The sequence below is a fragment of the Suillus fuscotomentosus genome, assembly GCF_016647785.1.
Source record: "Suillus fuscotomentosus strain FC203 chromosome Unknown F5891scaffold_29, whole genome shotgun sequence".
NCBI classification, from domain to species: Eukaryota; Fungi; Basidiomycota; class Agaricomycetes; order Boletales; family Suillaceae; genus Suillus; species Suillus fuscotomentosus.
In genome coordinates, this window is record NW_024539541.1 from 271,553 (window position 1) to 297,453 (window position 25,901).

General features: G+C 47.6%; 9 protein-coding genes across 9 annotated transcripts; 3 read left to right on the forward strand and 6 right to left on the reverse strand.

The window, feature by feature from the left end:
• Positions 1-489: 489 nt before the first annotated feature.
• F5891DRAFT_1189080 (uncharacterized protein) lies at positions 490-4,358 on the forward strand (the record flags this gene model as incomplete). Its single annotated transcript, XM_041367094.1, has 14 exons — positions 490-562; positions 613-645; positions 696-715; positions 768-782; positions 842-880; positions 943-971; positions 1,029-1,042; positions 1,287-1,346; positions 1,395-1,529; positions 1,581-1,821; positions 1,879-1,930; positions 1,986-2,178; positions 3,682-4,097; positions 4,152-4,358. The coding sequence occupies 14 exons, from the start codon at positions 490-492 to the stop codon at positions 4,356-4,358; spliced, it is 1,527 nt and encodes a 508-aa protein (XP_041225573.1).
• Positions 4,359-5,732: 1,374 nt separating this feature from the next.
• On the forward strand, positions 5,733-6,562 carry F5891DRAFT_1173349 (uncharacterized protein; the record flags this gene model as incomplete). Its single annotated transcript, XM_041365623.1, has 4 exons — positions 5,733-5,870; positions 5,924-6,163; positions 6,217-6,333; positions 6,386-6,562. 3 exons carry the CDS (start codon positions 5,733-5,735, stop codon positions 6,268-6,270), a joined length of 432 nt encoding a protein of 143 aa, XP_041225574.1. The 3' UTR covers positions 6,271-6,333; positions 6,386-6,562.
• Positions 6,563-6,828: 266 nt separating this feature from the next.
• Positions 6,829-8,028, reverse strand: F5891DRAFT_1035573 (glyoxalase-like domain-containing protein). Its single transcript, XM_041361811.1, has 4 exons — positions 7,883-8,028; positions 7,784-7,834; positions 7,373-7,723; positions 6,829-7,317 (listed from the first exon to the last, which is right to left on the reverse strand). Exons 1-4 carry the CDS (start codon positions 7,985-7,987, stop codon positions 6,955-6,957), a joined length of 870 nt encoding a protein of 289 aa, XP_041225575.1. The 5' UTR covers positions 7,988-8,028; the 3' UTR covers positions 6,829-6,954.
• A 211-nt stretch (positions 8,029-8,239) lies between these two features.
• On the reverse strand, positions 8,240-9,794 carry F5891DRAFT_1189083 (aspartic peptidase domain-containing protein; the record flags this gene model as incomplete). The annotated part of the gene is made up of 6 exons (XM_041367095.1): positions 8,240-8,331; positions 8,378-8,521; positions 8,573-8,744; positions 8,818-9,087; positions 9,139-9,571; positions 9,622-9,794. The coding sequence occupies 6 exons, from the start codon at positions 9,792-9,794 to the stop codon at positions 8,240-8,242; spliced, it is 1,284 nt and encodes a 427-aa protein (XP_041225576.1).
• Positions 9,795-14,782: 4,988 nt separating this feature from the next.
• On the reverse strand, positions 14,783-16,233 carry F5891DRAFT_1173352 (uncharacterized protein). Its single transcript, XM_041365624.1, has 3 exons — positions 15,614-16,233; positions 15,183-15,558; positions 14,783-15,132 (listed from the first exon to the last, which is right to left on the reverse strand). Exons 1-3 carry the CDS (start codon positions 15,936-15,938, stop codon positions 15,003-15,005), a joined length of 831 nt encoding a protein of 276 aa, XP_041225577.1. The 5' UTR covers positions 15,939-16,233; the 3' UTR covers positions 14,783-15,002.
• A 540-nt stretch (positions 16,234-16,773) lies between these two features.
• Positions 16,774-18,170, forward strand: F5891DRAFT_1189087 (uncharacterized protein; the record flags this gene model as incomplete). Its single annotated transcript, XM_041367096.1, has 11 exons — positions 16,774-16,786; positions 16,848-16,889; positions 16,947-17,056; positions 17,106-17,168; positions 17,224-17,398; positions 17,451-17,460; positions 17,510-17,640; positions 17,697-17,717; positions 17,773-17,824; positions 17,877-17,897; positions 17,948-18,170. 11 exons carry the CDS (start codon positions 16,774-16,776, stop codon positions 18,168-18,170), a joined length of 861 nt encoding a protein of 286 aa, XP_041225578.1.
• A 199-nt stretch (positions 18,171-18,369) lies between these two features.
• On the reverse strand, positions 18,370-20,282 carry F5891DRAFT_1146334 (uncharacterized protein; the record flags this gene model as incomplete). Its single annotated transcript, XM_041365026.1, has 7 exons — positions 19,596-20,282; positions 19,359-19,535; positions 19,135-19,305; positions 19,071-19,084; positions 18,846-19,015; positions 18,687-18,790; positions 18,370-18,636 (listed from the first exon to the last, which is right to left on the reverse strand). Exons 1-7 carry the CDS (start codon positions 20,259-20,261, stop codon positions 18,370-18,372), a joined length of 1,569 nt encoding a protein of 522 aa, XP_041225579.1. The 5' UTR covers positions 20,262-20,282.
• A 768-nt stretch (positions 20,283-21,050) lies between these two features.
• F5891DRAFT_1278522 (major facilitator superfamily domain-containing protein) lies at positions 21,051-23,832 on the reverse strand (the record flags this gene model as incomplete). The annotated part of the gene is made up of 21 exons (XM_041370319.1): positions 21,051-21,118; positions 21,175-21,362; positions 21,413-21,455; positions 21,511-21,545; positions 21,605-21,744; positions 21,795-21,901; positions 21,962-22,051; positions 22,102-22,134; positions 22,191-22,377; positions 22,433-22,510; positions 22,565-22,615; positions 22,666-22,745; positions 22,798-22,816; positions 22,866-22,893; positions 22,946-23,006; positions 23,059-23,129; positions 23,180-23,199; positions 23,249-23,321; positions 23,385-23,463; positions 23,521-23,628; positions 23,686-23,832. 21 exons carry the CDS (start codon positions 23,830-23,832, stop codon positions 21,101-21,103), a joined length of 1,656 nt encoding a protein of 551 aa, XP_041225580.1. The 3' UTR covers positions 21,051-21,100.
• F5891DRAFT_337232 (uncharacterized protein) lies at positions 23,770-24,268 on the reverse strand. The gene is made up of 2 exons (XM_041371402.1): positions 23,917-24,268; positions 23,770-23,867 (listed from the first exon to the last, which is right to left on the reverse strand). The coding sequence occupies exon 1, from the start codon at positions 24,157-24,159 to the stop codon at positions 23,932-23,934; it is 228 nt and encodes a 75-aa protein (XP_041225581.1). The 5' UTR covers positions 24,160-24,268; the 3' UTR covers positions 23,770-23,867; positions 23,917-23,931.
• Between the last annotated feature and the right edge of the window lie 1,633 nt (positions 24,269-25,901).

Genomic DNA, 25,901 nt, shown 5'->3' on the forward strand with positions numbered 1-25,901 from the left:
TGCGCGATCGGATCCACCGAATAGAGTGCGCTCTTGTGTTTGTTCTCTGACTTTTGCTATACTACAGAATGCGACCTTGTTACATGAAGCAATCAGCTGACAGCAAGTCTCGAGCTTGGCCAGCGAAGCTAAGAGAACACAGATGCTCATTGCGATCACATCATGGTTAGATCGATGGCCACATGGTTTCACACTGGAAAATGGCATTGGAAATAAGTTTGCGATATCATTAACCACGGGAATTTTTCTGGGTCCGAGTAGTCGCATGCGCAATACTGGTTTGTAAATCAAATTCTACTTTGATTATCTAGGGCTTCTTTTTGTCTGATTTCGAACCGTTTCACCTGATCAAGGGTCTTGAGGCAGGATCAAATATACATCTCCATTATACTGATTTTCGAGATAGAAGGGCTGAACGGTGGTATATCTAGCACGAACGCTGTCCTTATACACTAACGTTCCCCACTCGCTCACACCCATCCCTCGGACATGACATACGTCTCAAACGATCCCAGATACTGGCCGTTTATCAGTGGGTCAATTTTGGTAAGCTATTGCGAAGGTTTGTCGCATCAAGATGTCTGAATCCAACGTTGACTTGCGGTTTTGCAGTTGTTGCTGGCATCGTGGTGGTATATGATTGGGGTGAGCAGGACAGTGTTCGAAAATCGCTGATGTTCTCATGATATTTCCAGTCTTAACACTCGGACAAGAGGTACGTCGATGTTATCGCCGGAGCAGCCATCTCACTGAGAATGGTGTCTTAGATTGAACTCATCTGGGTGAGTGACAAGAGTCCCGTATCAGAAGCAAACAAGAGCATGCGCCGAATTTATGACAGAGACAATGTTGGTCTCTCATGACCGCGCTGTATTTGATTGTTCGTACTCATGTTGTGCTTTAGTGTGGTGGGCAACTTGTGCTGACTTCAAAATGTTCTAGATACGCTATATTGGAATACCATTTTCTCTGTATGTGTCAAGATCAACAACTTTGCACTGTGCTAATAGCTCATCTCTGACAACTAGTGTCAATATTCTGGGTATGTCTCATATGCGCTGTATTTCATTTTTCTGACCGGCGAGACACAGTAAATATGCCATCGGTATCGCTGACAGATGCAGTAAGTATTCTGCAACCATCTCATTGCCATCCAATCAATACACTCATATGTAGGGGTGAGTGAGATTCCAAGCATTGAACTTGGCTCAACATAATGACTCAATAGGTGTAAGTCAGAATCTTTGATGCAAGTGCGAGAGTGCTCACAAATTGGGAGTTTTTAGGCGCCGTCATGAACACCACAGACAATGTCATAGGTGTGACCTTGACTGCCATGTTGGGCGGTAAGTTACCTAAGTGCAATACCTCTGTGATATTGACCTCGATGCAAGTCATCATCATTGCTCGGTTGTATGCCATGTATCAGGGATCTAGAACGATGCTTATGTTCCTTGTTATTATCTTCCTGGCTGTAAACATCGCCTGCGGAGTACTCACGGCAATGGCACTCAACGATACTGTAATAGGTAAGCTTTACTTGTCGACTTGAAGAACACGGCTCATTGGACAAACACCAGAGGAGTTCATATTCTCTGGTTTACATCTGTGCGGCTATCCGAAATATGGAGAGGACAGGCAGCTCCTGTTTGCGATCATTTGGGTGCTCAGCACTGTCTGGGAGGTCCTCGCACTGTGCCTTTCAGTGTGGGTCGCTGTGAAACGCTTCCGTGAGCTGCATCGACTTGGCTCATCGACAGGATCGACCATCGGGGACTGTTTCAGAGTGCTGATACAATTTCACGTTCTTTATTTTGCAAGGTGAGCTTGTAATGTGAACGTGGTTATATTTTTCTGCTCAAGTTCTGCACATGTTAGCTTTGTTGGTGTCTCTTGCATCCAGCTTGCTCAATTCTCTCCAGAAATCGCGGTGCGCTGACCTGTCGCCAACATCTGCGTGTAATCACTGCTAATCAGTTCTATAGAATTCGACTTCTATTGGAGCTCAGATACTCCTTAGTACTGTTCAAATTTTATTGGTCGTGCAGATATATGTGCTGGGACCACGCCTTATTCTTAGCGTTCGAGAATACAACGCGAAACTCGTGGCATACTCCGACGCAGAAACTAGCATGAATTCTATTGTTTTCCAGGAGCATGTACATGTATCAACTAGCAGTACTGTGTAGGGAAATGCTTGCCGAGTGGTCTGCAGGGAGGAGAAATTTGGTGTAGGATCCGTCGTGGTATTCATTTAACATATGGTGTTTCGAAGTATATTTAAAAGGTCCAGGCAAAGCTATTTATTATTGTGTCACTACTGGAATGAAGCACTCGCGCTTGAACTACGTGGTAAGGTGAAATTGTCCGGAACGACTAGCAACCAAACTGGTCCTTGATGACTGATGAACAAGAATCAGGAAAAGTGCCTGGACAGTTGATTCTGCGCGTTGGTGTTCCACTGTCTGGACATATAGATACTGTGAATCGTGAAGCCAGATAGCTGATAACTCGGCGGTGCTCAGCGCTAAGATGCGATTTCCTCTATGCGATGAGCCACGGAGAATGAAATGAATGGATCATGTAGACTCATGGCTCGACTGTACGTCTCTCTAGCGAATGAGCCTGACAAGGATATGGGGTCTGCTGAGTGATGAGTGGGGAATAAGGAAATCGGAGGTTCAGGTCAGAAGACCTCAAGCGTACCTATCAAACTACTGATGAGGCATCGACTGCGATATCCTGTTGGAACCCTCGCTAAGCACGACCATCAGAGTGAAGCACCGAACGAGATACAGACATGGATCACAGTCCTAGGGCAAGCAAATAATCACTTGAAAGAAGTATCTGATAGATTGTGGGAAACGGGGAAATTCGAAGATATTCTGCAGGAACGTTGAAGGGTACTGTGATGTCTCGTACGTGAGCTGTTGCGACGACTAATAAAAAAAGACTTATGGGTGCTGGTGAACGGTGATATATTTATATGTCGCACGAATCAATGCAGGATGAGAATAAAGTTCCGGAGAGCGGCCATCCCAAGTATATAGTACTATCGGTGGAAGATGCGAGGTGTATCAATGGAGGGAGGCATGGATGATTTGTCGGAGTTTGAAGAGACAAAGTGTAGAAGGACGCTCCATTTGACTCGGAACTTTTAACGTGCTATGTTCAATGATTATGAACAAATACCCATTTAATCATATCCACAGTCGCGTCGGGGAATATCCGGGTGGCCCGCGTGTTGTACTATTGTCGGAATCAAGGTCAGTGGATGCATTGCTTTGTTGCTTGGCCCTGGGTAACAATTTGTTGACCACAACGCAACAAAGGGACGCGTTAAGACTAAGCACAATGGGCTCATCCGCCAGTAGTGGTGTGTGCTTCAACAGTTTAAATACTGCAACTTGCGTCTCTTTCCTCCTGTTCAACATCCATCGCATTTTGCCTTCCGCATCTACCATCTAACTTGTGTACTGTGAGTTACTCTTGTATACGTACTTCACCTTCTGTCGCTCACCTTGTCCTGCCACAGGCTGGAGCCCAGCGCCATACACCGTTCATTTCAACCATTCTAGATAATTCAATATGTACCAGCAGCCGATTCAAACGGGCCAAGTGCCAGTCCAAGGCCCGCCTCAACATGAGTTTCATCCTTACCCCCCAATCATGTACCAACAGCCATACCCCCCAATGATGCGCCACTTGTGCCCTCGCGGTTCAGGCCTTACCCCCCGGAGGTCTACGTATATTGTTATCAACAATATTTACACGCAACTGGCCAAGTCCCCGGACCGCCAAACCTAGTCCCTCCCCCTCCCCCTCATCCACACCATTTGGGTGGGTATCCCCCCGCCTTCCAGGGTATGGGTGTACCGCCAGCGGCTGCGCTGCTTCAACATCCTTCCGCACCCCCCTCGGCACAACCTTCCCACCACACGCATTCGGAGCAAGGACCGGAGGAACAAGCACCAGTAGCTGACGCTGAGGAGAGCGCTGTCAAGCGCGGAAAGCGCAAGGCGGTGGACTTGGATGACGATGATGCTCCCCCACGAAAAAAGCAAACAATTCACCCCCTTGTTGACTACCCCGATTTCGTGAGTCCATTTTGTATTTAGTGCTAGCTATCATACTGACAATTGTTTCATCAGGAACTGGTCCAAAACAACGGCGAGGTCCGTTACAGGTGCTGCCTGCCGCAGTGCGAAAACGTGCCTGCAGTGCCACGCGCTGGCATAGCTCATTCGTTTTGGCTCTCGACGTCTCCCTTCCTGCTTGTCTTGTCTCATCCATCTCCTCTCCCTCATTCTCCTCCTCGCCTTCTTCCCTCCTCTCATCTGTTGTCCGCATTTGTCTGAGCCACGTCAGCAGTTGCTGACGTGCACTGGGCGTTTGCGCATGACGTTTGCGGTGTTGGGAACAGTGGGTGTGGTGGAGCTCTCATGGTCCTGAGAGACCTCTACAACAAAACAGGTGGCCCATCATCTGCAAGCTTCGTCGAACCTGGTTCGAACGCGAACCGGACCTCCCGAACGCGTTCGGTGACGTTCGGTCCAGGGTTCGACCAAATGGCTGAACTGAACCTATGGTTCGGTTTGGCGTTCGAAAAATTTCCCAAAGAACCGGACTGAACCGGACTTCGGAAGCACCACGAGTCGAGAAGAGTCTTGAAGGACCTGTCGATTCGGCTTCGGACGAGCAGTTGGAACAGTTTACCGACACCCCGGAAAAGAGTGGTGTTCACGAAATGGACAATATGACATCGGAAGAGTTGCTTGAATATTGTATCAACCATCTTGATGAAACTTACAATTTCACTTAGACCCTTATATAGTACATGCTCATTGATAGCTGTGTTTGACATGCTTGGTTGTCTCTGCATCTCTTCCGAAGTTCCTGCATGCCGAGTCCAAAGTGGAGTGAGCACAGTCCACTTCGTCATTGCAAATTGCTGCTGTATGATTCCGCTGTGGCAGTGACAGGAATTAGATCTGTCTCTCTTTCGTTTACATAATTACCAAAGGCGAGCTTTGCAGCCGTACTAGTGATGCGTTGGACCCGGCCTTTGGGTCGAGGGTGACCCAGGCCTGGGCTTCCCAATTTGGAAACACCCGACAGCGAGCTTTGTGTGCTGTTGACCGACACGACCACTTGAACAGTTTACTAGGCGATTCAAGTGCTTGCTTCGTATGATGTATCAATCTTCCGAGAGACTACTCATCCAGCTTTAGAATTAGCATCAGAGCTCGCGGGTACATAGGTTAGTCAGGATCCGAGGCCGTTGGGGTAGAATTCAATCTCGCATGGCTGAATTTGTTTTCCGTTCACTATAGCTAGAATGACAGGCCCAAAGGACCGTACTCAACATCCTTGGTGTTGACCATCTGTATTTCAGGCCAAGGCAGGTCCGATACATCCGACTACGCTGTACATTCTAGTAGGTGAACTTATCACAAATTCAGCCATACGGCATTGAATTCTACCGCAACAGCCTCGGACTCTGACCAACATAGGTACCCGCACGTGTAGATTAAACATTTACGCTCACTCTGGTTACTGTTCTCCCTCAAGCTGTCCCATGATTTCACGCGTGACGCGGTGTACGCATCATTTGAAACTCAATTCCACTGTAGACAATGCCACCTTGGGTATAAAGTTGCCCAACTTATTTGGCATACAAACAAAACCTAGAAACCGCATTTGAAAACCCTCAAAGCCAACTTCTCGTTAACATGCTCTTCAAGTGGATAGCTGTCTTTGCTGCAGGGATATCCGCTACCTTGGCTCAGACGATCGAACTAGGCTTCCCTCAGAATGGGGACAACTTCTGCCCCGGTCAGGAAGCGACCACGAGGTTATTCAACCGGTGGGTAGTTGGTTCGCTTCTCAGCATCACGCGTCACTCTGACAGCATCGATCCTAGGAATCTGTGGCATCTACCGTTCAGGTTGGCATTGCCTTAGGAATCGATGACTGCGAGAACGGTTTGTGGCCCGACCCTGCAGACGGTCTAGGATTTGTTCTCTATGCAGGCCCTTGGACACCTGAGAGCCATGGGCCTCCTTATGCTTATGGTTACTACCAGAACTTCACTGTGACCATACTGTCTTACCTTACAAAGGGTCCTGCTATCTTTACGCTCACGCACTTTTGCCTCATTGGGGTACGAGATATTCAGTGTTTATCTTCATTCCTAGTCTGAGGCTGATCTTGTAGGCGGATTGGTACCTGTTCCTCGAATTTCGCAACGTGACGGTGAAGGTCGTGTAAACGGTGGACAGCGACAAGGCTATATCTCGGAAGTGAACCCTGTGGTGTCTCCGAAGTTGATTGGTGCGTTGAGTTTTTCATAGGGACGGGCGCAGCTGCTGACTCGGTGATGTAGACATCTGCAGCGTGGTTTCGACTACGTTGATCACCTGAGCTTTGATGTTGACGCGCTCGGTCCAAGTGTTGCACGTAATGCGGGAGCACAGTAAGCATTTTGATTTTGATTCAGTGTTGCATTGGGTGGGATGGAGTCAGTCATGCTTTGATGACGTAGTGCGCGCCGAAAATACCTTCTTGGATCGGCCTAGAATAGATGCCGGGCTAGATAAGGTAGCCCAAGCGCTTCGATAGACGTCCGCCCAACTCGTGAAACCCCCTATAGCTCGTCTTTCATGGCCTTTTTTTTATTTTAGCTCATACCATGTCGTTCCTACAATATATAGCGTTTTGGGATTCAGATCTCAGATCTCAGACGTGAACATTGTCGAGAAGTTCCTTGAATGCAAGCGTGTCGCATTGGCATTCAGGCCAGTTCCAATACTCCTCAACACTGCGCCCTTCGCATTACCATGATCAAAATTATCGTTCAACTATGGTGACTAGCTTTATATACACACACAGCTGTTTCTCCTCGACCCTGATCCCAGATATTCTCGTACATCCTCCATATTCTATGCCACCACACTACCCCTTTAGCCAAACAATTTTTCCATACGGCGTCCAGGATTGCCCCGCCTTCATTCCTGAACTAACGAGAAACGCAACCTCATAAATACCCTCACCCCTTCCTTCCAACGTCCAGCGTTCGCCCTCTGTCTCTGGCACACTGATGATGAGTCGGGGTCTTCCTCCAGCGACATCTGTGCTAGGCGTGTCAAGTACCCAAGTTACTCTTCGCGATGTGTGATACACAGGTGATCTGCCGATGACCGACGTCATATCCGCTGTCACGTCCGACAAATCGTCATCCTCCACCAAAATTCGGACGTATGCGATCCCGAGTACTCCTGACGGATGTTCTGCATTCGAAGGGGGATCGAGTGGGACCTTGAAAGACCCTGATCTGAGATACCCTCGGATAAGTATCAAACGAGACACATACCCTCCATTCCCTTGGTGTGACATCTCCGCAGAAGAATGGGGCAACTCCTCTGCCAGCATCCTGTGATGGTGCAGAGATCCGCCACTTTAATACCTTGCCATCGCTGCGCTCTCTTCCTCCATCAACTTCTGGATCATATCGAATCCCACTCTTATCCTTCTTGGCTCGGGCGTTTATAAGCTTTGATATTGATGTGTTGGAAGACCCGAGGAACGCATAGTCAATCCAACCAGGTTCTTTCCATGCCCAGGGATCGGCATCCCGTTTCTGGCGCTCAGGTGATCCTGGTGGGTAATGCGACGCTGGGTGCGTGAAAGAAATGAGTTCAAGGTATGCGCCGTCTTGCAGTACCTGTGCCCAAAATGTTAGTACATGGAATTCCGATACATACTTCAAGTTAGGCGATCATACCACGAGCGCATTTTGTGTCAGTCCCCCAGCGTGTGTACCACCTGGAGGACACTACACATCGAATTTGCCCTGAGATATTTTCAAAACTTGGAAGGTGACGCACTGGAAGCCAAGTTCACGGAATTGTCGTGATACCTCATCCACTGAGCCAGGAGGTGTGAGATGCACGATGTGGTCAAGAGTCTTGGTTGAGGGTGTCGACATGGTTGTGTTCACAAGATCAGGCACTAGAACATGTATAGAACAATATGTAACAAGAATTATATACATGTTTTCGTGATACTGATATTACATATTGATATTAAATAATGCGGCAACAGTCCAAGAAGAAGTCCTTGTTAAGTCCCAATCGTAAACGTCAGTTTCGGCAATATCCTAGTCCAAAGCAGTGTCCAAAGAAGCTACAATGTTCGAGTGTGGTTTTAATTGGCGGTATCAGACAGGCGTTATTGAAGCTCATGCAAGGTCCGCGAAGCCAACTCTGGAGTTTCCAACATCAAAGGCGGTGTACACGTTTCTCATGAAAACGTCACCAAGGACCCATACATCTGAAAACATGTCAGTGAGGTGAGCCCTAAACAACTCAAGACCGACCTCCAAGACCATCACCACCTGCGATACCACCAAGGCAGGTGTTTCCTGAAGAACCGTACGTGCCAAAATTGAAGGTCTCTGCGGAAATCGCAAATGACTTCCCGCCAAGGGTGATGGTCACATTTGGCATGGCGTCACATGGTACTTGAACCAACGTTCAGACAAACACAACGATGAAGCTGTTAGAATGCTTACGCGAGTATACACCTCCACCTACTTCTGTCGCATTGATGACTGCATAGAGCTGACTGACGTAGGTCGTATCGCCCAAAATCAACGTGGTCCCAGTGTCAATAATCGCAGAGAATTCATTGACGATTTGTTTCCCATTGATCGCGATGGCATCACCAGTGACCTGCCAGTAACCCTGGCAAATACACAAATAATCATGATGTCTGAGCAACGTAGTTTACGATTTGCAGCTGATGGCTAGCGCTCACCTGTTTAGTTACCGGAGTGTACGTGAACGGATCACGATATAGCGCAGAGTTCACGCCACCAACGTAAAGCTCAGAACCAGAGGATGCAAGTTTGAAAGCAAACACTGGTTCTGGGACAGCTCCTTGTGAAACCAACGTCTGGAAAACGGAGTTTGCGCCATATGCCGAAATGGACTCGAAAGCCATTCCCATCAGCCCATCCGCACCAAAGTTCTCCGACGAGAACCCATATGAATACAACGAGGCAACGCCAAGCGTTTGTGCATTGGCCTGCAACATACTTCAAAAATGAAAATGAAAGACAACAAGAACACTACGCACATTGCAGCCAGCAAGTGACACGGTGTCCGTGTATAGATCGCCTGTAGCCATAGAACCATCGCCGTACTCCACCATGAAAGTCTTACCAAGGGGCTCAGCAGACGAACTACTGTTGGGATTGTAAACGTCATGTCCGCTACACGAGTCCCCGCAGCTTGGTCCAGGTAGAAAGAAGTCCGTCGAACCAGTGTCGCAATCAACTGGGGGTGCCCGCATCAGTACGTCATGCATAGTGCGATCAAGTCGGAAATGCAAACTGGTAAATGTAAACGGCGGAGTGCCGACTTCGATGTGTCCATACCAACGCTCGTTTGAGTCGTCAGCCAGCGGGTCAGAACCGGACGCTGCTACACGCTTTGTTAGCGATGAGGACTCGGAGAAGAGAACTGCGCCAGTGTTTCTCTCGAATGCAGCAGCGCCCCGCTGTAACTTGCTGAATAGCTGATCAGTGGGGAACAACACTGAACAAGAACGATCACCCACACCACTGTGCTGCTAATATGAGCCATAATTGAAGTAGGGTCAACAGAACCATGTCCATCAGCGGTCCTGAGAGTAGATCTCTTTGTTAATGGTATTGAAAGATGTTGTGGCTGCGGCAAAGTAATCGCCAACACCTGTAAGGCAGCGATTAAGAACACTGATAAAGCACGCATTGCAGTGGAAGAAAAAGGATATATCCAATGGAGGTTCTCACCTCACAGATGGCCCATTATAATGAGTGTGCAACGTGCATACTGCAAATACACCACTGGCAAAAAGAGGCCGTAACCACGCGGACGGCTATGTAGTATCACTGAGCCACGCAACTACCGACCTGTAACTACCGAACTTGGCCTGGCTTTTCGTGTAAATGAAAAATGAACCAGCCTTGTGACCAAACCTACTAATAGCCGAAAGGTCTTGCGTACAATTCTGGTCGCAGCGTTGAACGTTGAACCAAAACTACTGAGCGAAGTCTTCTTTCCCGTGTTTGCTAATTGGCGGACATTGTCCGGCCAGTGTTCGGTTGCTCTGTGACTAGTATGAGAGCGCATTCTCTAGTAGAATCACTTCTCGCCGATTCCCGGATACCTTTGCCTCAGCACAACCTCAGCACTCGTAAAGAACGGCGCAAAGATCCATACCGTTCCCAGGAAAGAACCCCACCGAAGGAGCTGCACATCAGGAAAACTTTGACAATCAATAGACAATGGACGCCAAACATCCGCGGAGCAAACCCCAGCGTATGTGAATGACCCGTGTTTATTGTACGCACTCACGATACCTAAGTCAAAAACCAGTGCTGGCGCTCTGATATTCATTCTGGAGACCCGCAAGACTGTGGAGGAAATTGCCCATATGCACATGCTCGCGAGTCGTAATCCCCGACGTGAAGAATTGGTCTACTACGAAAGCTCCTGCCATCCTTCGGTGGTGACCATTGACTTTCAGTATGCCCAGTAAGTCCTAGTAGGCGTTCGCTGCGTACCTGATGTTTCAGACACTCGCGAGATAGTAGGCTGCCATCCCAGGCGGTACACATGTTGGGGGGACAAACAGAAAATGTGCTCGTGATGTGATCGCCGCCACCGCCTAACCAGGCAAATTTAAATCCACGTGGTATCAAAAATCACGCGGTTGCATGCGCACCACACGTTCGCAAAAGCCAGGCTGGGCGCTGAATTCTGGTGCTACTACGCATTGAGCCTCTGAGATCGGTTCAAAAGCTGAGGTGATGCATTGGAAATTAATTGATGCGATACAATGGTAATTCATTATCGCAGGAGGCGTGGGGTGCACGATATATGACCGTCAACTAATGGCATTCAAGGTCAGGCAGAATGACTAAATCAATGGTGACGAGAGTCTTATATTCGTGGGTCGTGGTACTGGCTTACTGATTTAACGTAATATACGAAGAGAAGTCCTCTCCAAGTCTGAATTGTAAATGTCATCGGTTTCGTAAACACCACAGTCCCAAGCAATGTCCACAGAAGCTACAATGTCCTGCTAAAGTGCGATTTCTGTCAGTCAGGCAACTGTTACCGCAGCTCATGTAAGGTTCGCAAAGCCAACTCTGGTCTGTCCGACATCAAAGATGGTGAACATGCGTCCTATGAAGACGTCGCCAAGAATCCATTGAAATTGATCTGAAGATAAGACAGCGAGACCAGCTCTAGACCAGCTAAGATCATCCGTCAAGGCTATCACTGGTGTAGATAGTACCAATAGAAAGTGTTGCTTGATGGATCAATAGGGCCAAGATTGATCCTCTCTGTGGAAAGCAGAATCCGAGTCGGCTTCCCCTAAGAGTAATCTCTCATGAAGCTAACATTATGCGGTACTTAAAACAACGTTCAGACAAATGTAAAAATGAAAGATCTAGAGCTTACACGTATACGCCATGTTCTACTTCTGTCGCATCCGTGGCTGCGTAGAGCTATTCAAGTTGGGACGGAGTGCCCAAGATCAACGAGTCCCGGATGACGAGCGTACGTGAACTAACAGATTTCACACCACCGACGCGAAGCTCAGAACCAGAGGATGGAAGTTTGAAAGCAAACACTAATTCCAGGACAACTCCTTGTCAGCGATCTTCAGAATATATTCTTCGTTGATGGCGGTAGGGCAACCCATGCTTGTAAGTCAGCGAGCGGAGACAGAGCATTTGCTGTGAGTGAAAAAGGCAACTCCCAGAGCCACCAAGTCCCCGCCGCCTATCCTATAGCGAGAATTTTGGTTTTGGTGCAAGATCTGGCTAGCTGTGCAGTGGCAGTATTTTTGATCGATCACAGATCTGTGCTGTAACGACGCAGTGTTCTCTTCTAGGTGCGTAGTTTCTTTTTTTCTCACTGCCGGACGCACATACAGCGTAGATGTGTCATCGTCGGCCAGCGGTTCGTGCATGCCTTGATGGCCGATTATGAACGCAGGCCTCTCGCAGCCCTGACATCCCATCGTGTGTGAAAAACCGCAGTACGGGTGCAAAGAAAATCCACAACTCGCAACCCATATAATGCTATGTTGCGCGGGAGATTGGGCACAGTCTGTGAAAGGTCAGAAAGTCGACAGGGGGCCCAACTGCGACGGGTAATTGTAACGATGCACACGAGTCACCAGCCAGCGTTCAGCCTGTGCCCTGTGATAGAACTATGGTAAACTCCACGATCAGAACAGGACGGACGCAATTACAACTCAAATCTGATCGCCAGACTCCGCCGCAGCTATGGCGTGGCGTCAAAACCTTTTTAGCGAGAAGTTAGGGACCCCAGGCGAAAGGTGGAGTAGGAGACCAAGACTAACCAAGTGGCGAGCCAAGCCCAAGATACGACAATAGTGTTAGTTCAAGTCGTCGAATGGCAAAATATGGTTGTCACCCTACAGATATAGAATCCAGAAGAACACTCGAGGCAGAACGTAGACTTATTTGTATATGACCCGATCGCCCGAATTACTGCACATGCTAACGCAGCTGCCGTGATGGAAATGAATTGTTCGAGACCACCAGAGGTGAGTAATATAGCTGTAAACAAGAATAATCATCAGCGCGCCTTCATTGGAACAAGTAGTATAAGTAGACCTACTTCCGAGTTGAAAGCGACTCAAATACAACATCCAGATGCACTAGCGCACTAGGCTGAGCAAGACCTAACACGACGCATCGACTCCCTCCACCAGGCTGCTCCCCAAAATGCGGCTACCATATGCTTCCTGCGGGCGTCAGCGTGTAAAGATGTTGACCACATACCCGCCGCCACAAATTCAACGCTCACGTTCTCTGCAATGCGGAGGCCTTCCTGTCACATCCTGAAGTAGAAAGAACTTCGTTCTTGTCAACTTCAAGCACTTGGATCTCATCTTGGTGGATAACCCAAAGTGTCTCAGAGATTCTCGGCTGATTCTGTAGTAGATGATGGATCAAGGATCGGTGAGCATTACCTGGACCATGCACTCACGGCTCAGATCATCTCTCAGTTCCAGCTATGTAAACAATGCGTAGTCGTTTGTCGTTATGCACGAGACGTAATTCGAAAAAGTAAGCCGAGGATAATCAAAGTGTTCGCTGAGCAGTAGCCATCTAAGAAGTAAAGTACGACGGTTTTCGGAAACGTTCGCGCGCTCGCGTGGCTTTCGCGTATTTCGCGTATTTCGCTTACCTCGCTTAAACCTGTTTTTGGAAATCTCGCGTGGTTTTCTCGCGTGGCTTTCGAGCGCCGACTCACTTGCCCATTAGAGCAGCGCACTACGCAATACAAGTATTTTCCTTATTGTAATGTAATTGTTTATGTTACATGCATACAGTAAATAATAAAATTGAAAATGGAACAACATGATATAATTTTGCAGACAGGGGGACAACAAATATATGTGGTGACAGGAAATGAATGAGAAAAGGTTGTGAAAAAATAAATAAAAAATAGAGAAAGTAGAGACTTGACAACTGGAGAACAGGAGATAGTGAGGAGACAGGAAAATTGGGAATGGGAAACAGGGAGAATGGGAGGAGATAGGAGAACAGAAGATGGGGAGGATGGGAAAATGGGAAACAGGGAAACAGGGAGATCGGGAGGATGGGAGATGGGAAACAGAGAGATCAGGAGGTCGGGAGATGGGAAACAGAGAGATCAGGAGGTCGGGAGATGGGAAACAGAGAGATTGGGAAGATGGGAGATGGGAGATGGGAGATGGGAGATGGGAGACGGGAGACAGGAGACAGGAGAAGGGAGACAGGAGAAGGGAGACGGGAGACGGGAGACGGGAGACGGGAGACGGGAGACGGGAGACGGGAGACGGGAGACGGGAGACGGGAGACGGGAGACGGGAGACGGGAGACGGGAGACGGGAGACGGGAGACGGGAGACGGGAGACGGGAGACGGGAGACGGGAGACGGGAGACGGGAGACGGGAGACGGGAGACGGGAGACGGGAGACGGGAGACGGGAGACGGGAGTAGGGAGACGGGAGACGGGAGTAGGGAGACGGGAGATGGGAGTAGGGAGACGGGAGACGGGAGTAGGGAGTAGGGAGCAGGGAGCAGGGAGCAGGGAGCAGGGAGCAGGGAGCAGGGAGCAGGGAGCAGGGAGCAGGGAGCAGGGAGTAGGGATTAGCATGGGTATACCCCATGGTAACACTTTTTCCAATCACATATATTACCATTTGAAGGCAAATGTACAACTTCAAAATTTTATACTTATCCATCACTCCTATGGTAATCAATTTGGGGATATATTTCCAGGGGTACAGGGGTCTTCAGATCCAAACCCCTACCCCTACCCTCAAGTTTCCCATACCCCTGCTGATCCCTAGATGGGAGGCAGGGGAAAATGGGAAAACAAATACATTCAATGATACTGTTACATATTTGGTATTTTTTACATTGGTCAAAATCCTGCTCAAAGAACATAGCACTGACTGATCTTATGTACTTTTATGTGGTGTGATAGATTGTACTTTTGAGTTCTTTGAAAAGCTGCTCATAAATATATTTCAAAATCATTCAAAATGCACAATTTATTAGGATGCAGCCTGAGGCCAGGAAGCCAAAGGAGGGCGTAGCCCTCCTTGGCTTCCTGTGACGAAGGAACAACACTCATTTTTCTCCCCTGAAGGAGCGCGTAGCGCTCCTTCGATTTGTGCCGAAGGCACAACGGGCGTGAGCTCGTTGAAATGAGTGATAGTATGATACGCGTAAAGTAGCCCGGCTTTTGCCGGAATATATTTATTATTAACCCCCCGCCTTACGCGCGAGACATCTGTGTATTCGCCCCATTGATTGTCTAAAATCTATCGTACCATGGCGAAAGAAAGGTGGTTTGTAAATACAGCAACAAAAGGGGTACGACTTCTTTGTTAACTCTTAACGTCACCCGAAAAAACGCCATCTAATCATAGAATACCAGAGCCCTCAGCTCGATGGATTCCCGAAGCGGCGCTCCCTCTGGAGTGTTCGGGTCTTGGAAGCCAGTATGAGGCGTAAGCCTCGCGACACTGCCATCTTGTACCGAGTCAAAGCTAAAACCCTTTTAGCACGACAACAATCTTCCCCGAGTGACTTCACTCACCATTTGATAAGAACAAACTCTTCTGGGGTCATCGCCTTCATGTATTTCCACCGGTGGTTTGGGTTGTATTGGACTCCAAATGTCTCACCCTCGCGGTCAGGGTATACAAGAGCGACAGGCACCAAGTCTTTCTCGTAATCGACACTGCGGAAGTCACATAGTGCAAGCGGCCAATCTACAGCTGCATGTGATATAGGACGCCAAAGGTTAATGATCTGGAAGCGTCTTCGAAGGAGGGAAGGAGCTTCTGTTGGCGGGAGATGCCTGTGAACACGAGCAATGGACGATGCAGTCGTTTGGTCCACATGAACCAGCTGAACTGGTTGACGTTTCTGTGGGCTATCATCTACCTCACCTGGGCGACGGCGACGAATAGCTGTGACACGAATTGGAAATGAAGACGTCGTTCAAATTGATAATGATCAACGTACTATGATCGAAGATAACAATGCTGGTTGCTCCCGTGACCCTCTTGATAAGGTCGATGCTCTCGGGGTAATATTCGCGCTCAACCTCATCATCATTCAAGAAGCTGGTATGTTTCGCCGCTTCTTGCCCATACTGAAACCCAGCAATGTCGAGCTTATAAAGCTCCTCCTTCCCGCGCACATCCTCAATTCGTATATCATGCGTGTCCTCGACCCAGTTGCGGACTGGCTTTCCGGTGGTGCTATCTGAGTTAATGGTATTGTAAGGCCGAGAGCCGTCAGATGGAGCCAACATGTAGTTGAAAACGCCGACAGTGTCAGAGGCCATGGTTAGTCCGTCTGTGCTGGATGAAATGCGGAATGAAAGTGTCCTTGGTATCACGAGTAAGTTGTATCGTCCTTATTTATGTTCGGGGAAGCCGTTTGGCTGACACATCATGTTATCAAATACCTGGTCCGCTGATTGTTAATGTGGATGAAAATATCTCATAAGCATGACGCCACGGAACTGCGGGATGAGTGCAATGATCCAAAGTGGTAGAGCCTCTTGCCTGAATTACTAAGTAATCTCCGCTGGGGCGAGAATTCTTGATTTCGTGGCCCAAGACAGTGTTGCCCACGTTGAAGTTGCTCCAGGATACATATGCCATATATAGCACAAATTATAATACTGATGATGTCGACCAAATACATAGAGAATGAGCATCAACTTCTCAACGTTCAACTTTTGTCAGTGATTTCTTTATTAATGCCCCGCATTCTATAGACGTGCCTTGGAATCATTATGACCACCATTATGATTACGTTGCGATTACTAGGTGAACACCATTAAATGCCGGACCAAAACTTTCGACATTTTTGTCGTAATTGATGTTGAGATCATATGTGTCACTTCAAAACACACATACCAGCCTGTCCTCGTTCCTTGTGTCTGGTATGATTTGCAGGACACGATGCGTTTATGAGCTACACTAGTGACTAGTAGGAGCACAACGCGGTACCGTTTTTGGTATATGCGGAGCTTTAAAGTGTAGACAAGGCGGCTGGTTCACGAGACTAGTTCTCCGGTATTCGGCCACTAGATATCCGGTTCTCTTGCCGAAATCTGTGTTTCTCCCCATGGCTTAAGACTGGTTCCGTCAGCTTCAGGCCTCACAAACAACATGTCCACACCCGGTACTCGATATTTTCTGAAATATTTGCGAAATTCTGATCTTGAGCGCTCGTCGCATTCCAGATCTTTCTGTTCAGTCGCTGTTCAATGTGAAGGGCAAGATCGGTACGTATCATGGCAGTGCCACGTTCCATGATGGGTTATTAACCGTTGTTCCATCAGCCCTCGTCACAGGCGGCGGTACTGGTATTGGAAAGACCATTGCCTCGGCACTCGTACAGAATGGTGCAAAGGTCTATATTGCTGCTAGGAAGGAATCCCAATTGAAGGAGGTGCGTGCATCAGTTTCCCAAGCGCAGTCAAAGTTCCAACAACCCATAGGCAGTGGCTGAGCTTAATGCAAAAGGCCCTGGTTCCGCAGACTACATCGTAGCAAACCTCAGCGTATGTAGACGTCCCGGGAAACTATCAACTTGCTGTACTCACTCATGACACCAAGTCGAAAGCTGGTACAGACGCTCTGATATCCGCTCTCGAGGCCCGAGAGCCTGCGAAGAGATTACACATCCTTGTGAATAATTCAGGCGTCTCGTGGGGAGCGTCCTTCGAAAACTTTCCAGAAGACAAGGGGTGGGATCATGTCATGGCTGTGAACGTCAAGAGCTTGTTTTACTGTGAGTGAAACCTTGTCTTTCGGTAGTCATTATTGAGTTTCGGTATGCCAAGTGACATCCGGGTAAGCATTATTCACGTACCTTATAGTTTAGAAACTTACGAGCTAGTAGGTTGTCAACATGGCTTGCAAAGGATGCGAGCGCACTTGATCCTGGCCGCGTGGTTAATATTTCGTCAACTGCGAGTGTGACACCTCATTCAGAAGGCCTGGTTAGCGCAGATGGAAATGGGACATGGAGTTGTGCGTCATTGTGTCATGCCCCATGATGAGCCTGATGCTATCTTGTTCTCTTCAAGACAATGTCAGTAAGGCCGCAGGTAAGAAAATATCTGTCGACGAGGTTGTGTAGGGCTACACTGAAAGTCTTCGTAGTGAATCATCTGACATCAATACTGGCCGTCAAGTTGGGACCACAGAAAATCACGTATGTAGCAACTTCAGTTTATACTGTCTACTCCTGATTTCTTCGTTTGTAGTGTTAACGCGATCTGCCCTGGGTATGTTCCTAACACACTATCACTTGAATCCCAGCTTATTCCATCGACAGGATATTTCCCACAAAGATGACGGCCTTCGGATTCAAGAACGCAGGCGACAAAAAAATCTTATCTCAACAACCAATGGGTCGTGTTGGCCGCCCTTCGGACCTCGCTGGTCTCGCGCTCTTCCTTACGTCCCCCGCCAGTGCGCATGTCACAGGCGCACATATTCTTTTGGACGGTGGTGCAACATTATCAAGTCAAGGGATTGCACCGCAGGTTAAACTATGATTTATCACTGCACATGTTCATACACCTCTCCATCACGCATTTTGCCATGGAATCTTGTATTTAACATGATTGTTACAGCTGCAGTACAAATCCAGTTGTCCATAAAGTCCTTGATGTCCATGATCAAACCAAGCGGAACAGCCAGAACGGGGTATGATTCCAAAGTTGCAAAGAGTCCTCGATGCAAAACCAAGCAAGTTCAAGGTCCAGGTATTCCATCGCCTTCAATTGTTGTGTCACTGGACGATTTCGTGGTGGGTACCGGCCAGCCTATTCCGCGCCATTTCCCTAGAGCTGCTTGTTCCAAGACCGCGCGATACATCGCAGAGCTGAATCCTACACACTGCAGTCCGATACACGCAACACGAAGGGCACTAGCAGCATACAACTGTCCAGTCTCGTAGAGGTTTTGGGGCGAGAGGTTCTTTCGGCCAGCTAGAGTCTCCTTGATAAGAGTTTGCGTCGTCTAGGTCCAAGTCATGATGATAGAAATAGTGCAAAATTATCTTGCTTCACCTCGATTGAAAGAGCCTCCCACTCTTCCGTGGTTAGATCGTCCATGCGAAAAGCCTTGTATACGCCAGCGTAGTACCACTTCCCGTCCTTGTTGTAGAAGCACTCTAACCAAAATGAGAGCGACATCAACAAAACCAAATTAAATGAGACACAACAAACCAGTAGGCCTGTCCATGGTGCCGATCACATCTGCCACAGTCCATCGGTGTGCTGTTGTTACTCGGGGATTGGTGCTACACTTGAAAACGGGGGTAAGCAAATATCCATGTTCTTCGCGCTCTGGGCACCAGTATGTTGTCGGTTGGCCAAGGACACGATAGTTTGACAGGCTAGGAAAAGACATTCATTGCCCGTGAACTTCGTGTAAACTCTATACTTTCTTACGAGCTTTTGAGAGTCTGTAGGAGACGTGAATAAACTTCCATGTAGATATATACAGGGCACTGACACCAGAAGTATTGCCCAAGAATTCATGCAGGGTGTATGGCTGAGGAATGACAATTGGGTTTAGAGCATCGTCTGGGATGTCAGCAGGGAGGGGAAGCGTCGCAAGAAATGCTTGTCTTGCGAGAATCAATTTCTCAGGTCCATCGCCAAGCGGAAGTGGTTCGGCAATATTCTGAACATCAAATTCCCTCGACTCGGCAGGAGAAAGCGCATATATTGGCTTACCGGATGGTCGAAGTCGACGGTTTCAGAGCGGTGCGAATCGAAAGAATTGTTAAGACGTGCGCAATGATTTGATTGAAAAGATGGACTGAAAAAATTGGAATCACACCGGCTTCCTGGGCGGGAATCCAGTGGCGGCGTGGGAGGCAGGCCTGTGGATCCAGGTCTGTTCGGAGTGTTCTGGAAAAAAAATATAAGTCATCGATTGAGCTCCGCGCCAGTCAAAATACTCCGTCGTACAAGAGGCACCTGCCAAGGCAAGACCTGAGCGGATGTATTCTGACAATTACGGTCCCCTTCTCTCGGAGCTAGTTGTGGAGTATCGAATGTGGCAATGTCTTGCACCGGAGGCTGCGTAGATGAATCATCATCCCTCGTAACAGATGTCGCAGGGGTAGAAGGGCGCCTCAGATCGTCTAGCTCACGCTGAAGTCGATCGATCGTTGCTGACTTTTGCCGAACAGATACGTAAGCGTCTTCGAGGCGTTCGACAACGGTGTCTCTGGCAGCTATAACTTCCGCCACGCGCATTCTTTCCATTTGGATTATGAGCGCCAATCCAGCAGCATCGGACGTGTCCTGAAATAAACGGACAAGAACAGAATATTTGGGTTGAGTCAGCGTTCGAAACAATGGGTTCTCAAGCACGACTTGGAGGTCACCATTCGTTGTGCAAACTCGGTTGGGGTGGTGCACGTTCCTATACGGTGGTCGTAAGAGGGAAAATGATGTGTATCTGAAGCGTTCTGTATCCCCTGATCGCTGAATGACATTATGGTTGGTAACAAGCGGTATGTTCCCTCTCGAATTGCAAATGCCAACAAGCTGCAACTTGAAGTTGTACTTGTTTGTCTCCAACTCAGATACAACGGCCCGCTGGGCATCCCAGGACTCTCCCATTTCCATGTCACTTGTCTCCACATCCAAAAGCTGCTCCAAAACAGAAACCTTTCTCATTTACACTGTGAATAGCTACGTGTCTTTCTTTATCTTGTTATGCTGATATCAACATATAGGCAATTGTCTCGTTCTTGTCTCCCTAAATTTGTGTCCTCCGAGGCACCAAACCATGATCGGTATATTTTGGCATGTAATCATCGTGTCTCCCAGATCTGAATGGGGCAGAAGTCCCATACGAGAACGTTGTTATCGGCCGTGCTGCGCATATGATGTGGATAATATCCGATTTTCTTCCTGCTCCGTTCCCCTGTCTCGCATATATGCTCTCCCAAATGGAAAGTATCAGTAGTCACTCTGAACCCTCGTCTTCTGTATTTCATCAGCACATCCACATGTACACAGGTGGGTCAAGTCCTCCAAATACATCCGAGGATTGACGAGGCTCTTGCTTGCGGTTGTCCAAGGTGGGTACGGGCACACTGTGACACTATTGAGCGCGTTGTAACATAGTTCATCACCGCTGTGGAGTGAAACTGCAATATTGGTGCAAGCACACACATACACAAGCATACCCTTGGGCCGCGGGTGCGGGTAAGTGGTGGGTATGGGTACAGGTAAGCTTGTGGATACCCACAGGTTACCCATGCCATTGCCTACTCATAGATATTGACAATTTTACATTGCAACCGATCTCGCGAAAGGGTATGTTGGAGGTAATTTACAGCATACACCAAAACATAACATTGTAGACGCTCGCAGGTACATACTTGATCTTATAACAAAGTGAATAGGAAGCATACGTGTCTAACTCTGAATGATTCTTCTGGTTCTGAAGTCAATACCAATTATAAGGCATAACGTGCCTAAATTTGATGTACAAATTCAAAGCTGTAACACAGATGAAAAGAACCGCACTTACTCGGAAGTAGCTTCCCTTCAATTGTGTCATAGGAACGGCGATGAAAAACATGCCAATCACAAGCCTATAACAACCGTCAGACTCTTCGAGTGTGTCAAGCGATATCACTTGCGCTGCTTCAACACCAAACACCATCAATCCTCCAGATTTTGTAGCCCATGGGACTTGGAAATATGCGATTGCGAAACCTAGGCCACAATCGTGAATGTTGGACAAATCATGCATCATTGTAACTCACCGCCCAATGCTCTTGAAAGGTTTAGCAGGGCACTGACTTCGCCCTAGAAGGGGAGGTCATATCACTGAAATGCAAATAAGTATATATGTGTCACCCACCGCCCTACGAGGGAAGCAATCATTACAATATGCGTCTACATTAATGCTCCTTGAGTTATCCCACGACACTTGAAATATTGGATCCGAGACTTACACACTACAACAGTGTTGAGGGTGATTGCAACGATCGCAATGCCCCAGCCCATGATGAGAGCGGCTTCGCTGCGATTTTGTATCCCAGCACCCAGCGTCAAAAAGCCACAGATATAAAGCGGCATGGCTAAGTAACAGGTCCTACACAAATTCTCAGCTCTAACCTTAGACCATCAGTTGAGTTCGCATACCACAAGCGGCTCTCGGCCTCAAAGAAACCACCGTTTTTGCGAATATGCAGATCCATAATGAATTCATTGACATAACGTCCAATGAACTCGCCAAGAAGGACAGCGACCTAAAAATTCCATTCTGAGAACAGTAATCATGCATACTTCATAGATGGAAAAAAACTTGCGATTGGAGTCGCATACGCTCCAGCCACGGCATATTGGCTGAAGCCAAATCCGACGGGAGGAGGAGATTTCATAAAGATAACATTTGTCCCCTACAAAAGTCGATCAGTTTATCACTGCAGGTCGAAACGGAAACGCTCACGTTCACACCGATCGAGAACCCGAAAACCAATGCCTTTCAAAAAGGTCAGCAAATGTACTAAGTATTGTCAGCAATGCAATTCATCTCACCTCAAAGAGAACTACGAAGAAAAACTGAGGACGCCAAACAACATCCAAAGATGCCAATACAACTTCAGGCCATCGTGGTCTGTATTTTGCCATCTTGTACCCAGTGACGCCTATCAAAGTTTTAAATCGATATCGCAGTCCCGTAGAAATCTGCGGTGGCTTCAATGCAAGGTGACGATCATACATACTGGTTCAGCAAAAGTCAACGCCACTGCCCTAAGAAACAATATAACAGAGCGTACGTTTCTTCCATGAAAAACACAATGAGAAATAATACGACGGCGCTGTAAATAGATCCTATAGCATAGGCCCATCTCCAGCTATCCAACAATTGATGAGTACTCTGAATCAAGGACAGCATATGTAAGACATACCTCACACGCGCTACAAGAAAGCCAAATACAAATGGTGATAGGTAAGGCGATCTATGAGATAGTGAGAAATGTTTCTCCCAATAAAGGAATTCATTTCTGACAGAACGAAACCCGAAGTCCAAATGTTCAGCTTCCGTGCTTGAAGATGGAAGGGGAAGATATCCGTAACGACATAAAGACCCTTGGAGGTTGGTAAATGTCGAAGCTACCATGAGAATTGCCACTAATCATACTGTCACCTGGGGACACGTTCTGAAACCGTAGTCAGTTTACCGCAGGCATGGATAACATAACGACCTGCCCAAAGAATGCGGTCAAGCAGCGCATCCCTTCATCAAAAGTTAACATTGTCCAATAAATACCAAATTATTGTGTAAATACCTGCAAAGGTGGCTAGATTCGGCGCCAATGTGGCACCAATCAAGAATGCAAACGCAAAAAGCTGCACTCAAGGTTTCAGGGTTCATATCAGCTAAATCGCTAGAGATATATACCTGACTCCAGAAGAGTACTGGCAGTCGACCATACCGTCTCATAAGCATGACCCAGAAGATGCCTCCCCAACCTGGACTACAGATGAGAAGAGGCTATTCTCATGTAATGGTGTGATCTCACCCAAAAGGAAGATGCTCCAGCTTCAGGGAATTGTCGTTGAATGTGAGTAACGATTGATGCATCACGCACTTTGATGTCAGATCATTGATGACACCCGAGGTCGTGTCATAAGTTTGAGCGAGGCCAAATATCGACGCAGTTCCTGCCAATGAAAGTATTCCATGATGACACTACTATGGATAGTGAGCGAGGGCGGGATACATACCAATTCCAGAGTCGAAGTCAGGTACCACTGCAGACATTGTAATGATGATCAGGTGCACAGTCTTGCGGAAATCAGTCCACTACGAATGAATAGCTTAGTGTTAGTGAAAGGGACACGACAATGAGAAATGACGAGCGTTTTGTGGATCATTCGGGTCGTCAGCGGGTTGAGGCCAGAGAACCTTCAGCCCATCAGGGCTAAGTTTGAGCCTAGAGGCCATTACCTCCCCAAACTCGACCTTTGCCTGTCTCGTGAGTCACAAATCAGTCACGATAGACTTAGGATATATGGGAGCAACAACCACATACTCGGGGTCCACTACTAAACGGCCAGAAGCCCGCTCGTAGTAAGCAACAAAATCCACGTCGTCGGCAACATCGACTTTGATTGAGTCATCTGCCTTCGTTTCTGAATGCAGCCGCTGGGAGCTAACATGCTCTAGAGCCATCAGTGGTAGTGGAGGTGAGAGTTGGGAAGCAAATTGTAAGGTATCGTCACTCGGTACCCATCATCAATTTAAAGTACTTACGATAACGATGTATCTCTTTCAATCTCGGGGGTGGGGTGCGCAGATTGTGAGGAACGGACAGCCTGTTAAGGTGTGTTCGAGCGAAAGGTACCTTGATATTACTCGGATCTTTGCTCGGTTTCTGCAATCCGAGCAAACAAGGTATAGACAACAGACCCTAGCCGCGCAGACCTCGAAAATGACCCACACGGCCATCATTGAACCGCTCGTCATAGAATTCGTAGTATGCCATGTCATGATTGACATCTCCTACTTAGGCCATCCAAGGCTAGTGATTTCAACCCGGTTACTAGATATGTAGACTCATGACATTTTTAAACATCAACAAACAATATGAAACGTCCGGGATGATCGGTTGTACACATATCTTCCACCAGGACTACTGGTACCCTTTACAGGGTCTTGGAACTCTACTGAGGCTGCATGTTGCTCAGCTGCGTGTTTCTGGCTGTCAGCATGTCAATCTCTGTACATTGGTCTGTCCGTTCTGCCACATCTCTCTGTGTAGGGCCGGTGTCATCATGATGGATGGCTGCCCTTTCTGTCTCCTCTAAGTCCTCTTGTTCACTTGTTTTTTGCAGCCGACCGAAGGAGAATCCTTGTATAGCATGCGATGGATGGCAAACTTGAAGTAAAAAACACATTGAACCTAGAAGGCCGAGGAGTAGCTCACAAAGTCAGTGAGCCCATCTTTTACGTATGTCCATCAGTGAACCGGTGAAGAAAGTAGAAAGCCATATATCACAATATATAGTACACAATCGCACAGCATCAGCATAATTCTGCCATCGGTCATTACATTATCATGTTTGACCTTGTAGAGGAAAGAAGCGTTTTTCATTTTCTTATATCTGCTTCCGATGTCAAAGCTACTCAGGAAAAACCTCCTTCTCAAATTGGATGAAATGCGATCCAACTTGCACAAATCTGCAAGAATTTGACGATTTGGCAATCCGTCCAATTATTTTAATCCCTTTCAAATTTTCGTAAATAGGATCTCAATTCACGACAATACTAGCACATTATTTTCAGGCAGCTTTTCCAATTCAATTAAATGATATCAAGCAAATTCCATTAAATTTTAAATCTGACATAAACAGCGAACATCTATCTATCTATTATAGATGAGAGCAAGTGAGAGATATGTTGTGTCGTCTTTGTATTGTCGTCGTCGTGTCATCGTTGTATCCGTCGTCATCATCATTGTGTCATCGTCGTTGTGTTGTTGTGTCATCGTCATTGTCGTCTCGTCGCGTCGTCGCATCGCATCATGTCGTCGTCGTGTCATCGTCATCTCGTCGCATCGCATCGTCGTTGTCGTCTCGTCATTGTCGCATCGCGTCGTCGTCGTCGTCGCATCGCATTGTCGTCGCATCGTGTCGTTGTCGTCGCATCGTCGTCGTCATATCGTCATTGTCGTCGCATCGTGTCGTTGTCGTCGCATTGCGTCGCGTCGTCGTCGTCATATCGTCATTGTCGTCGTCGTGTCGTCGTCATTGTCGTCATTGTCGTCGTATCGTCGTCATTGTCATCGTCGTCGTGTCGTCGTCATTGTCGTCGTATCATCGTCGTCGTGTTGATGTTGTTGGGTTGTTGCTGTCGGGTCATCGTCGTTGTCATCGCACCATCATCGTCGGCCAAAGTGGCAAGTGAGAGTAGCAATGAGTGAGAGCGAGTGAGAGCGGGAAGAAAAGTTCAAGTTGAACTTTTGTGAGCGCACCGTCACATGAACAAACATATACAAATGTTGGACTTAGGATATTTCCAGCGCTGTAGCACAATTGATCCCGCTGATGCCTTGTAGAGCGCCGCTGTACTTTCACATTTGCAATAAGCAGCAATCAGAAACATGTAAAGCATTGTTTTGAAAATACTTAATGTAGTCTTATTGAAAGCGGAGGCCGCTGGAAGCGGTACAGCCAGTTTCAAAAGTTGTCCGCTAAAGGTATCTTCTCACGAGAAGGGCTTGAATAGCATTGTAATGGGAT